This window comes from Coregonus lavaretus, assembly GCF_964263955.1.
Source record: "Coregonus lavaretus genome assembly, chromosome: 4".
NCBI lineage: Eukaryota > Metazoa > Chordata > Actinopteri > Salmoniformes > Salmonidae > Coregonus > Coregonus lavaretus.
The window spans coordinates 76,311,194-76,326,257 of record NC_139991.1 but is presented as its reverse complement, the minus strand read 5'-3'; the positions used below and the strand labels follow the sequence as shown (position 1 = coordinate 76,326,257).

The 15,064-nt window shown below is 46.4% G+C and overlaps 1 protein-coding gene across 1 annotated transcript in view; it reads right to left on the bottom strand.

Moving 5' to 3' along the window:
* The window catches only part of LOC311127542 (protein Shroom3-like), a gene marked incomplete at its 5' end in the record, with an annotated part of 155,929 nt that overhangs the window by 127,203 nt on the left and 13,662 nt on the right, over positions 1–15,064 (bottom strand). The window contains one exon of the mRNA XM_084159361.1: positions 3,647–3,801. Within this exon, the coding sequence (XP_084015487.1) occupies positions 3,647–3,801 (155 nt within the window). The remainder of the gene's footprint in view (positions 1–3,646; positions 3,802–15,064) is intronic.

Here is a 15,064-nt window from a genome sequence, read left to right as displayed (position 1 = left end):
GGAGAGGAAGGGAGAGATAGAGAGAGGAAGGGAGAGAGAGGGAGAGGAAGGGAGAGAGAGAGAGAGGAAGGGAGAGAGAGGGAGAGGAAGGGAGAGATAGAGAGAGGAAGGGAGAGAGAGGGAGAGGAAGGGAGAGAGAGAGAGAGGAAGGGAGAGAGAGAGAGGAAGGGAGAGATAGAGAGAGGAAGGGAGAGAGAGAGAGGAAGGGAGAGAGAGAGAGAGGAAGGGAGAGAGAGAGAGAGGAAGGGAGAGAGAGAGAGAGGAAGGGAGAGAGAGAGAGAGAGAGAGAGAGGGGAGAGAGAGAGAGGTTCAGAGAGAGGTTCAGAGAGAGGTTCAGAGAGAGAGTGAGGGAGAGAACAGAAAAAGAGAGACCTCTTTACTCTACAGCCTCCCAGTCAGCCAGCCAGCCAGTCAGTTAGTCAGGCAGGTGAACCAGAGACCCAGTGTAATGTAGTCCAGGGTTAGAGACCCAGTGTAGTGTAGTCCAGGGTTAGATGGGGACAGTCTATCCAGCCAGTCAGGGCTGGGGACAATGAGGACAGACTATCCAGCCAATCAAGAAGACTGGGGACAATGAGGACAGACTATCCAGCCAATCAAGAAGACTGGGGACAATGAGGACAGACTATCCAGCCAATCAAGACTGGGGACAATGAGGACAGACTATCCAGCCAGTCAGGGCCAGGGACAATGAGGACAGACTATCCAGCCAGTCAGGGCCAGGGACAATGAGGACAGACTATCCAGCCAATCAGGGCCAGGGACAATGAGGACAGACTATCCAGCCAGTCAGGACTGGGGACAATGAGGACAGACTATCCAGCCAGTCAGGGCCAGGGACAATGAGGACAGACTATCCAGCCAGTCAGGACTGGGGACAATGAGGACAGACTATCCAGCCAGTCAGTGCCAGGGACAATGAGGACAGACTATCCAGCCAGTCAGGGCCAGGGACAATGAGGACAGAGTGGTTGTACCTGAAATGGCATCCTATTCCCTATATAGTGCACTACTTTTAGTGGTGTGGCTAGCCTGGCCTGTGTGCAGTGGGGGCAGAGTGTCTCGTATGCTTTGGTTGCCCGGCGTTTGTCGTTCCCACTCCTCACTTAGACAGGACCAGGCTATAGGCACACTGACTGGCTGGCCCCTAGCTAGCCGGGTCAGAGAGTGAGGTCATAGCATGTGCCTTAAAGCTGCCAGAGGCTGGTAGACACAGATTCAACATCTCTCTCCAGGCACTCTCTCGCTGCACTTGGACACACACAATATGGTACTGTTGTTGTCATACCTCCAATCCTAGGGTCTTTGTAAGTCTCTCTCTCTCTCTCTCTCTCTCTCCCTCTCTCTCCCTCTCTCTCCCTCTCTCCGTCTCTCTCTAACAACATACAGGGCTCTTCACTCCATCTCTCTCGAACACAATACTGGGTTCTTCACGGCCTCTGTCTCTCAAACAACACACTCTGAGAACTCCTATAGAGTGTGCCCTCTGGGGGAAACACAGTGCATTACATTACTGCCTGTCTGAAACTCCACGCAGCTTTTAGTTAGCATTAGCATGTTAAGAAATAGCTTCCTTAACAAACCTAAATCCTTGATCCTCTACAGATGTACATAGGAGCAGACAGCTCATTCAGTCTAAAAAGTCTCAGTATGAGTGTGCATTTTGTTGGTGTGTCTGTGTTTGCATGTGAACAAGGAAGTGTGTGCGGCGTATATTAATGGATTACTCTGAAGCTCAGGAGGCAGGAAGGGCTGAAGGCTGATTGACCTGGCCCAGTCCAGTGGGTACAGAAGCATAGCCAACAGTTCTATTTTTACCTTCCGCTCCGCAGGGTGTCAAGCATGTCACAGGGCTGCTGTTGTGGAGATAACAAAAGAGCTGGGGGGGGGGTTAGCCATGATCCCACCACCCACCCACACAGACACACACACACACACACACACACACTAGACCCCAGCAATGCCTGCCTGGCCTATTATCTGTGAGTTCTGAAGCATGACCACTATAGACATCAGGAAGATATGAGACTGGGGAGGGTCACTATAGACATCAGGAAGATATGAGACTGGGGAGGGTCACTATAGACATCAGGAAGATATGAGACTGGGGAGGGAGGGTCACTATAGACATCAGGAAGATATGAGACTGGGGAGGGTCACTATAGACATCAGGAAGATATGAGACTGGGGAGGGTCACTATAGACATCACCTGGTGTGATTTGCAGGATAAAAACAAGACCCCCAAAAACATAATAATAATAATAATAAGCCATTTAGCAGACGCTTTTATCCAAAGCGACTTACAGTCGTGCGTGCATACATTTTTCGTGTATGGGTGGTCCCGGGGATCGAACCCACTACCTTGGCGTTACAATCGCCGTGCTCTACCAGCTGAGCTACAGAGGACCACAACATGAAATCTGAATTGGCAGTTTGATGGTGGCTATGGTGACAGAGAGAGAGGAGGGACAGAGAGAGAGGAGGGACCGAGAGAGAAGAGGGACAGAGAGAGAGGAGGGACCGAGAGAGAAGAGGGACAGAGAGAGAGGAGGGACAGAGAGAGAGGAGGGAAAGAGAGAGAGAGGAGGGAGAGAGAGAGAGGAGGGAGAGAGAGAGAGAGAGGAGGGAAAGAGAGAGAGGAGGGAAAGAGAGAGAGAGGAGGGAAAGAGAGAGAGGAGGGAGAGAGAGAGAGAGAGGAGGGAGGGACAGAGAGAGAGGAGGGACCGAGAGAGAGGAGGGACAGAGAGAGAGGAGGGAAAGAGAGAGAGAGGAGGGAGAGAGAGAGAGGAGGGAGAGAGAGAGAGAGAGGAGGGAAAGAGAGAGAGGAGGGAAAGAGAGAGAGAGGAGGGAGAGAGAGAGAGGAGGGAGAGAGAGAGAGAGAGAGAGGAGAGAGAGAGAGAGAGAGAGAGGAGGGAGAGAGAGAGAGGAGGGGAGAGAAAGAGAGAGGAGGGACAGAGAAAGAGGAGGGGCAGAGAGAGAGGAGGGGCAGAGAGAGAGGGGCAGAGAGAGAGGAGGGACAGAGAGAGAGGAGGGAAAGAGAGAGAGGAGGGGAGAGAAAGAGAGGAGGGACAGAGAGAGAGGAGGGGACAGAGAGAAGAGAGAGGAGGGGACAGAGCGAGAGGAGGGACAGTGAGAGAGGAAGGGAGAGAGAGGACAGAGAGAGGAGGGACAGAGAGAGAGAGAGAGAAGGGGACAGAGAGAGAGAGAGAAGGGGACAGAGAGAGAGAGAGAAGGGGACAGAGAGAGAGAGAGAAGGGGACAGAGAGAGAGAGAGAAGGGGACAGAGAGAGAGAGAGAAGGGGACAGAGAGAGAGAGAGAAGGGGACAGAGAGAGAGAGAGAAGGGGACAGAGAGAGAGAGAGAAGGGGACAGAGAGAGAGAGAGAAGGGGACAGAGAGAGAGAGGAGGGACAGAAAGAGAGGGGAGGGACAGAGAGAGAGGAGGGACAAAGAGAGAGACAGAGAGAGAGAGAGACAGAGACAGAGACAGAGACAGAGACAGAGACAGAGAGAGAGAGAGAGAGAGAGAGAGAGAGAGAGAGAGAGAGAGAGAGAGAGAGAGAGAGAGAGAGAGAGAGAGAGAGAGAGAGAGAGAGAGAGCCATGGCATGACTGGTGATTGGATGATGGGGTTTTAGTTAACATACCTGCGAACAGTGAGTCGGAGAGTCTTGTAAGATCCTTTGACCAATGAGATGGCTTCCTGCCTGAATCCACTGAGCTCCACGTCATTAATGACAACCACCTGGTCACCTGGCAACAGGGGGTGTTCCAACAGGTCCGCCTTCCCACCTCCCTCAACCTGGATTGAAGAGGAGAGAAGAACACATTTCCGTTTCAGATCACAGAAAAGGTGTGTTCTTTTCTCCCAGAGGGGTTGGGATCAATGGTCATCAGCAGTAGTGGAGCTAGGGGTTGAGCAGCAGATTGCAGGATACTGAGCGTCTAGGATATAATGACACCAGCTCATCAAGTAGAGTAGTCTGACTTTAATCCAGTTACGGCATGAAGGTCTTCATTGACCTAAGGCTAAACTAACCTAACACATGACCTTAGATCTACGACTACCTCCCTCATTTCATCCTAGAAGAGGAACTCTTCATATCGTCCCTAACAAAGCTAACTCACTGCACACATCTAGTCATCTTCATGAAGCCATCACTCATCATGAAGCTGTTTCGACTGTATAAAGAAGGCAGTCATCACCATTCATCCACCCATTATACTAATGAACAATGCTGAGAGATATTATTATGACATTCACATGGTTTTGGTGAAACTACTAACAGCTTTTCAGTTGGTGGTCTTTGGGACTGAGTGGGACACATTGTTTTCATTCTCCAGTCATTTCAGACAGCTTACATGCTCCAGTCATTTCAGATAGCTTACATGCTCCAGTCATTTCAGAAAGCTTACATGCTCCAGTCATTTCAGAAAGCTTACATGCTCCAGTCATTTCAGAAAGCTTACATGCTCCAGTCATTTCAGAAAGCTTACATGCTCCAGTCATTTCAGAAAGCTTACATGCTCCAGTCATTTCAGACAGCTTACATGCTCCAGTCATTTCAGATAGCTTACATGCTCCAGTCATTTGAGATAGCTTACATGCTCCAGTCATTTCAGATAGCTTACATGCTCCAGTCATTTCAGACAGCTTACATGCTCCAGTCATTTCAGATAGCTTACATGCTCCAGTCATTTCAGATAGCTTACATGCTCCAGTCATTTCAGATAGCTTACATGCTCCAGTCATTTCAGATAGCTTACATGCTCCAGTCATTTCAGACAGCTTACATGCTCCAGTCATTTCAGATAGCTTACATGCTCCAGTCATTTCAGACAGCTTACATGCTCCAGTCATTTCAGATAGCTTACATGCTCCAGTCATTTCAGATAGCTTACATGCTCCAGTCATTTCAGACAGCTTACATGCTCCAGTCATTTCAGACAGCTTACATGCTCCAGTCATTTCAGATAGCTTACATGCTCCAGTCATTTCAGATAGCTTACATGCTCCAGTCATTTCAGATAGCTTACATGCTCCAGTCATTTCAGACAGCTTACATGCTCCAGTCATTTCAGACAGCTTACATGCTCCAGTCATTTCAGACAGCTTACATGCTCCAGTCATTTCAGATAGCTTACATGCTCCAGTCATTTCAGATAGCTTACATGCTCCAGTCATTTCAGATAGCTTACATGCTCCAGTCATTTCAGATAGCTTACATGCTCCAGTCATTGATTTAAGATAGCTTACATGCTCCAGTCATTTCAGATAGCTTACATGCTCCAGTCATTGATTTAAGATAGCTTACATGCTCCAGTCATTTCAGAAAGATGACATGCTCCAGTCATTGATTTAAGATAGCTTACATGCTCCAGTCATTTCAGAAAGATGACATGCTCCAGTCATTGATTTAAGATAGCTTACATGCTCCAGTCATTTCAGAAAGATTACATGCTCCAGTCATTGATTTAAGATAGCTTACATGCTCCAGTCATTTCAGACAGCTAACATGTTCCAGTCATTTCAAATAGCTTACATGCTCCAGTCATTTCAGACAGCTTACATGCTCCATTCATTTCAGATAGCTTACATGCTCCAGTCATTTCAGAAAACGTACATGCTCCAGTCATTTCAGAAAACTTACATGCTCCAGTCATTGATTTAAGATAGCTGTCTGAAATGACTGGAGCATGTAAGCTAACATGCTCCAGTCATTCATTTCAGAAAGCTTACATGCTCCAGTCATTGATTTAAGATAGCTTACATGCTCCAGTCATTGATTTAAGATAGCTTAAATGCTCCAGTCTTTTCAAATAGCTTACATGCTCCAGTCATTGATTTCAGACAGCTAACATGCTCCAGTCATTCATTTCAGAAAGATGACATGCTCCAGTCATTGATTTAAGATAGCTTACATGCTCCAGTCATTTCAGAAAGATGACATGCTCCAGTCATTGATTTAAGATAGCTTACATGCTCCATTCATTTCAGAAAGATTACATGCTCCAGTCATTGATTTAAGATAGCTTACATGCTCCATTCATTTCAGACAGCTAACATGTTCCAGTCATTTCAAATAGCTTACATGCTCCAGTCATTTCAGACAGCGTACATGCTCCATTCATTTCAGATAGCTTACATGCTCCAGTCATTTCAGAATGCTTACATGCTCCAGTCATTGATTTAAGATAGCTGTCTGAAATGACTGGAGCATGTAAGCTAACATGCTCCAGTCATTCATTTCAGAAAGCTTACATGCTCCAGTCATTTCAGAAAGCTTACATGCTCCAGTCATTGATTTAAGATAGCTTACATGCTCCAGTCATTTCAGACAGCTAACATGCTCCAGTCATTCATTTCAGAAAGCTTACATGCTCCAGTCATTGATTTAAGATAGCTTACATGCTCCAGTCATTTCAGACAGCTAACATGCTCCAGTCATTCATTTCAGAAAGCTAACATGCTCCAGTCATTCATTTCAGAAAGCTAACATGCTCCAGTCATTCATTTCAGAAAGCTTACATGCTCCAGTCATTGATTTAAGATAGCTTACATGCTCCAGTCATTTCAGACAGCTAACATGTTCCAGTCATTTCAAATAGCTTACATGCTCCAGTCATTTCAGACAGCGTACATGCTCCATTCATTTCAGATAGCTTACATGCTCCAGTCATTTCAGAATGCTTACATGCTCCAGTCATTGATTTAAGATGGCTGTCTGAAATGACTGGAGCATGTAAGCTAACATGTTCCAGTCATTCATTTCAGAAAGCTTACATGCTCCAGTCATTGATTTAAGATAGCTTACATGCTCCAGTCATTTCAGACAGCTAACATGCTCCAGTCATTCATTTAAGACAGCTAACCTGCTCCAGTCATTTCAAATAGCTTACATGCTCCAGTCATTTCAGACAGCTTACATGCTCCAGTCATTGATTTAAGATAGCTTACATGCTACAGTCATTTCAGACAGCTTACATGCTCCATTCATTTCAGATAGCTTACATGCTCCAGTCATTGATTTCAGACAGCTTACATGCTCCATTCATTTCAGATAGCTTACATGCTCCATTCATTTCAGATGGCTTACATGCTCCAGTCATTTCAGACAGCTTACATGCTCCATTCATTTCAGATGGCTTACATGCTCCAGTCATTTCAGACAGCTTACATGCTCCATTCATTTCAGATAGCTTACATGCTCCAGTCATTGATTTCAGACAGCTTACATGCTCCAGTCATTTCAGACAGCTAACATGCTCCAGTCATTAATTTCAGAAAGCTTACATGCTCCAGTCATTTCAAATAGCTTACATGCTCCACTCATTTCAAATAGCTTACATGCTCCAGTCATTTCAAATAGCTTACATGCTCCAGTCATTTCAGACAGCTTACATGCTCCAGTCATTTCAGAATGCTTACATGCTCCAGTCATTGATTTAAGATGGCTGTCTGAAATGACTGGAGCATGTAAGCTAACATGTTCCAGTCATTCATTTCAGAAAGCTTACATGCTCCAGTCATTGATTTAAGATAGCTTACATGCTCCAGTCATTTCAGACAGCTAACATGCTCCAGTCATTCATTTAAGACAGCTAACCTGCTCCAGTCATTGATTTAAGATAGCTTACATGCTCCAGTCATTTCAGACAGCTTACATGCTCCAGTCATTTCAGACAGCTTACATGCTCCAGTCATTTCAGACAGCTAACATACTCCAGTCATTGATTTAAGATAGCTTACATGCTCCAGTCATTTCAGACAGCTAACATGCTCCAGTCATTTCAAATAGCTTACAGGCTCCAGTCATTTCAGACAGCTTACAGGCGCCATTCATTTCAAATAGCTTACATGCTCCACTCATTTCAGAAAGCTTACATGCGCAAGTCATTGATTTAAGATAGCTTACATGCTCCAGTCATTTCAGACAGCTTACATGCTCCAGTCATTAATTTCAGAAAGCTTACATGCTCCAGTCATTTCAAATAGCTTACATGCTCCACTCATTTCAAATAGCTTACATGCTCCAGTCATTTCAAATAGCTTACATGCTCCAGTCATTTCAGACAGCTTACATGCTCCAGTCATTTCAAATAGCTTACATGCTCCAGTCATTTCAAATAGCTTACATGCGCCAGTCATTTCAGACAGCTAACATGCTCCAGTCATTGATTTAAGATAGCTTACATGCTCCAGTCATTTCAGACAGCTAACATGCTCCAGTCATTTCAAATAGCTTACATGCTCCAGTCATTTCAGACAGCTTACATGCGCCATTCATTTCAAATAGCTTACATGCTCCACTCATTTCAGACAGCTTACATGCTCCAGTCATTTCAGACATCTTACATGCTCCAGTCATTTCAAATAGCTTACATGCTCCAGTAATTTCAAATAGCTTACATGCTCCACTCATTTCAGAAATCTTACATGCTCCAGTAATTTCAAATAGCTTACATGCTCCAGTAATTTCAAATAGCTTACATGCTCCAGACATTTCAGACAGCTTACATGCTCCAGTCATTTCAAATAGCTTACATGCTCCAGTCATTTCAGATAGCTTACATGCGCCAGTCATTTCAGATAGCTTACATGCTCCAGTCATTTCAGATCGCTTACATGCTCCAGTCATTTCAGATCGCTTCCACGCTCCACTCATTTCAGTATGTTAGATTAGTAAAGACAGAGTGCTGCTGATGCATTCTCCAGTGGCACATGACACCGAAGCACATGAAGTGTCACCCCTTATTATGTCCCCTGATGTGGGGATCAGCCCTACTGCCCAGTATGCTTTATCTGAAGACTGGAGTGCTGGTGACAGGAAGCATGTGGTGGGGTTACATTAAACCCATTCCCCAGGGAAACATAGACATGGTCGGGGTTATGTTAAACCAATTCCCCAGGGGAAACATAGACATGGTCAGGGTTACATTAAACCCATTCCCCAGGGAAGCATCCATGATCAGGGTAACGTTAAACACATTCCCCGGGGAAACATGCAGATTAACCTTTAACAGGACTCTTCCCTTCCACACCTGTATCAGAGAACACACAGTATTACAATACATACCTAATAGCCATACTCTGGGCTAAACACACAGGGTCACCCATTACACAACTAATAGACAGTTCATCCACTTGGGCTGAACAAATATGGCAAACCAACCATCACAGGCTCCTTTGATTTTCTTCTCTGTCTTGACAAACGCATACAGAAGCAGAGCCTCTACCATTCAAGCCTTACTGGAAACTATCATGTAGCACCTACTGTATCTTAAAGCTGAACTGGCCCTCAGACAGAATAGAACAACAGAAAACATGAAATATTTTTTGAATACTCAGAAAAGCAATGCATATCTTTTTAGACTTCCCTAGTGGTAAATAGTTGTAGCCAATGAAAAGGCCAGGGATTTGCTTCACTTGGTCTGAAAATACGTCTTTAACTACAGATGGGTTGCGAGGGCTCTGACAATGAACCTATCCATATGGTCTTCATCCCAAATGGCACTGTGCACTACATAGGGAAGAGGGTGCCATTTGGGAGGCAGACATGGATTTGAAGAAAACCTTTCCTTAACCCTCCTCTTCCAGCAGTCACAGGCCAGCGGGACGGCATCTCTGAGTGCTAATACACTGTAAACAATATGGGCCTTCAACAACAACCACATAAAACAACTACTTAGAAGTGTTTTATGAGGAAACCAGTATTCTGTCAACAGTGTGTTCTGATTGACTATCTTTTTTAGATCTCTCTCTCCTTTTGTTGTGTTTCAGACTAGCTGAGCTCTTGGTGCAAATTCCTCTTTTATCACTCTCACTCTCTCTCCGCCCCCCTCGCTCTCTTCGCCCCCCTCTCTCTCCTCTCTCTCCGCCCCCCTCGCTCTCTTCGCCCCCCACTCGATCTTCTCTCTCTCAGCCCCCCTCTCTCTCTCCTCTCTCTCCGCCCCCCTCTCGCTCTCCTCTCTCTTCGCCCCCTCTCTCTCTCCTCTCTCTTCGCCCCCACTCGATCTTCTCTCTCTCAGCCCCCCTCTCTCTCTCCTCTCTCTCAGTCCCTCTTTCTCTCTCTCCTCTCTCTCCGTCCCCCTCTCTCCTCTCTCTCCGTCCCCCTCTCTCTCTTCTCTCTCTCAGCCCCCTCTCTCTCTTCTCTCTCTCAGCCCCCCTCTCTCTCTTCTCTCTCTCCACCCCCCTCTCTCCTCTCTCTCAATTAAATTTCAATTTAAGGGCTTTATTGGCATGGGAAACGTATGTTAACATTGCCAAAGCAAGTGAAGAAGATAGTAAACAAAAGTGAAATAAACAATAAATATGAACAGTAAACATTACACTCAGAAGTTCCAAAAGAATAAAGACGTTTCAAATGTCATATTATGTCTATATACAGTGTTATAATGATGTGCAAATAGTTAAAGTACAAATGGGAAAATAAATAAACATAAATATGGGTTGTATTTACAATGGTGTTTGTTCTTCACTGGTTGCCCTTTTCTTGTGCCTCCGCCCCCCCTTCTCTCCTCCCCCCCTCTCTCTCCTCGCCCCTCTCTCTCCTCCCCCCTCTCTCTCCTCGCCCCTCTCTCTCCTCCCCCCTCTCTCTCCGCGTACGGTTACATGCACATAATAATGCGATTATTGTGGATAGTCAGATTAATATAATAGTTTGTTTAAAACGTTTACATGCTTTGCAAGAAGAACGATTCCCCTAATAATCCTGTTTACATGGGCACATCTGAAATCAGGCTACCTGATGGCAGTCTGATAAATGCAGAAAATCTCCAATCAAAATAAACGTTCTACCACATCGAACATGTTATTTTTGGGAAGCATATTTGATTCTGAGTACAGACATATAAAGTTTGTATGTGAAAACTACTTCTAAGATGCATACTTTTAGTTTTACCGAACACACTTCACTGGCGCTATAGAGGGAGGCTCATTCGGCTGGTGCTAGCACATGAGCAGATCAAATACAACACTGGAACGCCCATGAAGGTGTTTACATGTCCTAATAATTCTAAAGACTGCTCAGAAAACCAGGTGTTTTAAATCGGCATATGCTTACTTCCATTTTGACCTAACCCCATTAAGATAAGCAGAGTAAGGTGTTTACATGACTAATGTAATACTCAGCTTTCTGCCATAAACAGTTTAATATTGAATTGTTAGTGTGCATGTAAACGTTCTCTCTCTCTCTGGCTTTATAAGAGGTTGTTTGGGGGCTGGGGTAGCCTGGTTGCCTGGTAGCCTGGTTGCCTGGTAGCCTGGTTGCCTGGTTGCCGTCTCTGTTCAGCTATTACATTCCAGTCCTTGCCACTCTTGTCATTTGGCAAATGACAGCAGTGGCAAGGAGTGGAATGTTAGCTAAAAAGACTGGTAACCAGACTAGGGCTGGGCGCCTGCAGGCACAGAAAGGCAAGGGGCCTGGATGGAGGCTTGATGCCTTAGCACGTTTGAATCTGCTGAATCAAGCCTACCAAGAATGAGCATCACACTAGCTGGACATCCAGTAATTCAAGGACTAGCAGGCAGCTAGCCATCTCTAACCTACACTACACCAGACGACCATGCCCTGCTCTCTGGTTCTGTCTCTGGTCCTGCTCTCTGGTTCTGGTCCTGCCATGGTTCTGTCTCTGGCCCTGCTCTCTGGTCCTGTCTCTGGTTCTGTCTCTGGTCCTGCCATGGTTCTGTCTCTGGCCCTGCTCTCTGGTCCTGTCTCTGGTTCTGTCTCTGGTCCTGCCATGGTTCTGTCTCTGGCCCTGCTCTCTGGTCCTGTCTCTGGTTCTGTCTCTGGCCCTGCTCTCTGGTCCTGTCTCTGGTTCTGTCTCTGGTCCTGCCATGGTTCTGTCTGTGGTCCTGTCATGGTTCTGTCTCTGGTCCTGTCATGGTTCTGTCTCTGGTCCTGCTCTCTGGTTCTGGCTCTGGTCCTGTCATGGTTCTGTCTCTGGTCCTGCCATGGTTCTGTCTCTGGTCCTGCCATGGTTCGGTCTCTGGTCCTGTCTCTGGTCCTGTTTGGTCCTGCCATGGTTCTGTCTCTGGTCCTGTAATGGTTCGGTCTATGGTCCTGCCATGGTTCTGTCTCTGGTCCTGTCATGGTTCTGTCTCTGGTCCTGTCATGGTTCTGTCTCTGGTCCTGCTCTCTGGTCCTGCTCTCTGGTCCTGTCATGGTTCTCTCTGGTCCTGTCATGGTTATGTCTCTGGTCCTGTCATGGTCCTGTCATGGTTCTGTCTCTGGTCCTGTCATGGTTCTGTCTCTGGTCCTGTCATGATTCGGTCTCTGGTCCTGTCATGGTTCGGTCTCTGGTCCTGTCATGGTTCTGTCTCTGGTCCTGTCATGGTTCTGTCTCTGGTCCTCTCATGGTTATGTCTCTGGTCCTGTCATGGTCCTGTCATGGTTCTGTCTCTGGTCCTGTCATGGTCCTGTCTCTGGTCCTGTCATGGTTCTGTCTCTGGTCCTGTCATGGTTCTGTCTCTGGTCCTGTCATGGCCCCACATCCCTCCCCCCTCCCTGCAGTAAAGCAGATTAGTGTGTGAAGTGCTGAAAGGACACGCTCAATAACATCTAGATGACATCCCCACCGCCACACAACGAGTTCCGCCTCGGCCGCACCTCTCTCTCACTTCCTCTTTCTACCACCGACCTCTCCCAGCCACAGTTCACAGAGTAGGCTGCATGCCCCAGGCTTACTGCCTCACAGTCAGACAACACCAGCGCTACAACACTAACACCACAAGCGCTACAACACTAGAGATTATTCCCAATATAAACATGTCAGACCTTCCCTAACCTCTGGAGTTCATACTCATGGTGGAGTTATCTTTGCAGGCCAACTGTACTCATATGCCAAAGAAGGCAGGGCACAGTGTAAAGTGCAGTTTCATGTAATCCTTTCATGCTTTCTAACACAATTGTAGCTGTTGTTACACCAGCAGTCTCTGTTCTACTGTAGCCGTATCTGTTCTACTGTAGCCGTCTCTGTTCTACTGTAGCCGTATCTGTTCTACTGTAGCCGTATCTGTTCTACTGTAGCCGTATCTGTTCTACTGTAGCCGTATCTGTTCTACTGTAGCCGTCTCTGTTCTACTGTAGCCGTATCTGTTCTACTGTAGCCGTATCTGTTCTACTGTAGCCGTATCCGTTCTACTGTACCAGCCGTATCCGTTCTACTGTAGCCGTATCTGTTCTACTGTAGCCGTATCTGTTCTACTGTAGCCGTATCTGTTCTACTGTAGCCGTATCTGTTCTACTGTAGCCGTATCTGTTCTACTGTAGCCGTCTCTGTTCTACTGTACCAGCCGTATCTGTTCTACTGTAGCCGTATCTGTTCTACTGTAGCCGTCTCTGTTCTACTGTAGCCGTATCTGTTCTACTGTAGCCGTATCTGTTCTACTGTAGCCGTCTCTGTTCTACTGTAGCCGTATCTGTTCTACTGTACCAGCCGTATCTGTTCTACTGTACCAGCCGTATCTGTTCTACTGTAGCCGTATCTGTTCTACTGTACCAGCCGTATCTGTTCTACTGTAGCCGTCTCTGTTCTACTGTAGCCGTATCTGTTCTACTGTAGCCGTCTCTGTTCTACTGTAGCCGTATCTGTTCTACTGTAGCCGTATCTGTTCTACTGTAGCCGTCTCTGTTCTACTGTAGCCGTATCTGTTCTACTGTACCAGCCGTATCTGTTCTACTGTAGCCGTATCTGTTCTACTGTAGCCGTCTCTGTTCTACTGTAGCCGTATCTGTTCTACTGTAGCCGTATCTGTTCTACTGTAGCCGTATCTGTTCTACTGTACCAGCCGTATCTGTTCTACTGTAGCCGTATCTGTTCTACTGTAGCCGTCTCTGTTCTACTGTAGCCGTATCTGTTCTACTGTAGCCGTATCTGTTCTACTGTAGCCGTCTCTGTTCTACTGTAGCCGTATCTGTTCTACTGTACCAGCCGTATCTGTTCTACTGTACCAGCCGTATCTGTTCTACTGTAGCCGTATCTGTTCTACTGTACCAGCCGTATCTGTTCTACTGTAGCCGTCTCTGTTCTACTGTACCAGCCGTATCCGTTCTACTGTACCAGCCGTATCCGTTCTACTGTACCAGCCGTATCCGTTCTACTGTAGCCGTATCTGTTCTACTGTAGCCGTATCTGTTCTACTGTAGCCGTATCTGTTCTACTGTAGCCGTATCTGTTCTACTGTACCAGCCGTATCCGTTCTACTGTACCAGCCGTATCCGTTCTACTGTAGCCGTATCTGTTCTACTGTAGCCGTATCTGTTCTACTGTAGCCGTATCTGTTCTACTGTACCAGCCGTATCTGTTCTACTGTAGCCGTATCTGTTCTACTGTACCAGCCGTATCTGTTCTACTGTAGCCGTATCTGTTCTACTGTAGCCGTCTCTGTTCTACTGTAGCCGTCTCTGTTCTACTGTAGCCGTATCTGTTCTACTGTACCAGCCGTATCTGTTCTACTGTACCAGCCGTATCTGTTCTACTGTAGCCGTATCTGTTCTACTGTACCAGCCGTATCTGTTCTACTGTAGCCGTCTCTGTTCTACTGTAGCCGTATCTGTTCTACTGTAGCCGTATCTGTTCTACTGTAGCCGTATCTGTTCTACTGTAGCCGTATCTGTTCTACTGTAGCCGTATCTGTTCTACTGTAGCCGTATCTGTTCTACTGTAGCCGTCTCTGTTCTACTGTAGCCGTATCTGTTCTACTGTAGCCATATCTGTTCTACTGTAGCCGTCTCTGTTCTACTGTAGCCGTATCCGTTCTACTGTAGCCGTCTCTGTTCTACTGTAGCTGTCTCTGTTCTACTGTACCAGCCGTATCTGTTCTACTGTAGCCGTCTCTGTTCTACTGTAGCCGTCTCTGTTCTACTGTACCAGCCGTATCTGTTCTACTGTAGCCGTATCTGTTCTACTGTAGCCGTATCTGTTCTACTGTAGCCGTATCTGTTCTACTGTAGCCGTATCTGTTCTACTGTAGCCGTATCTGTTCTACTGTAGCCGTCTCTGTTCTACTGTAGCCGTATCCGTTCTACTGTAGCCGTCTCTGTTCTACTGTAGCTGTCTCTGTT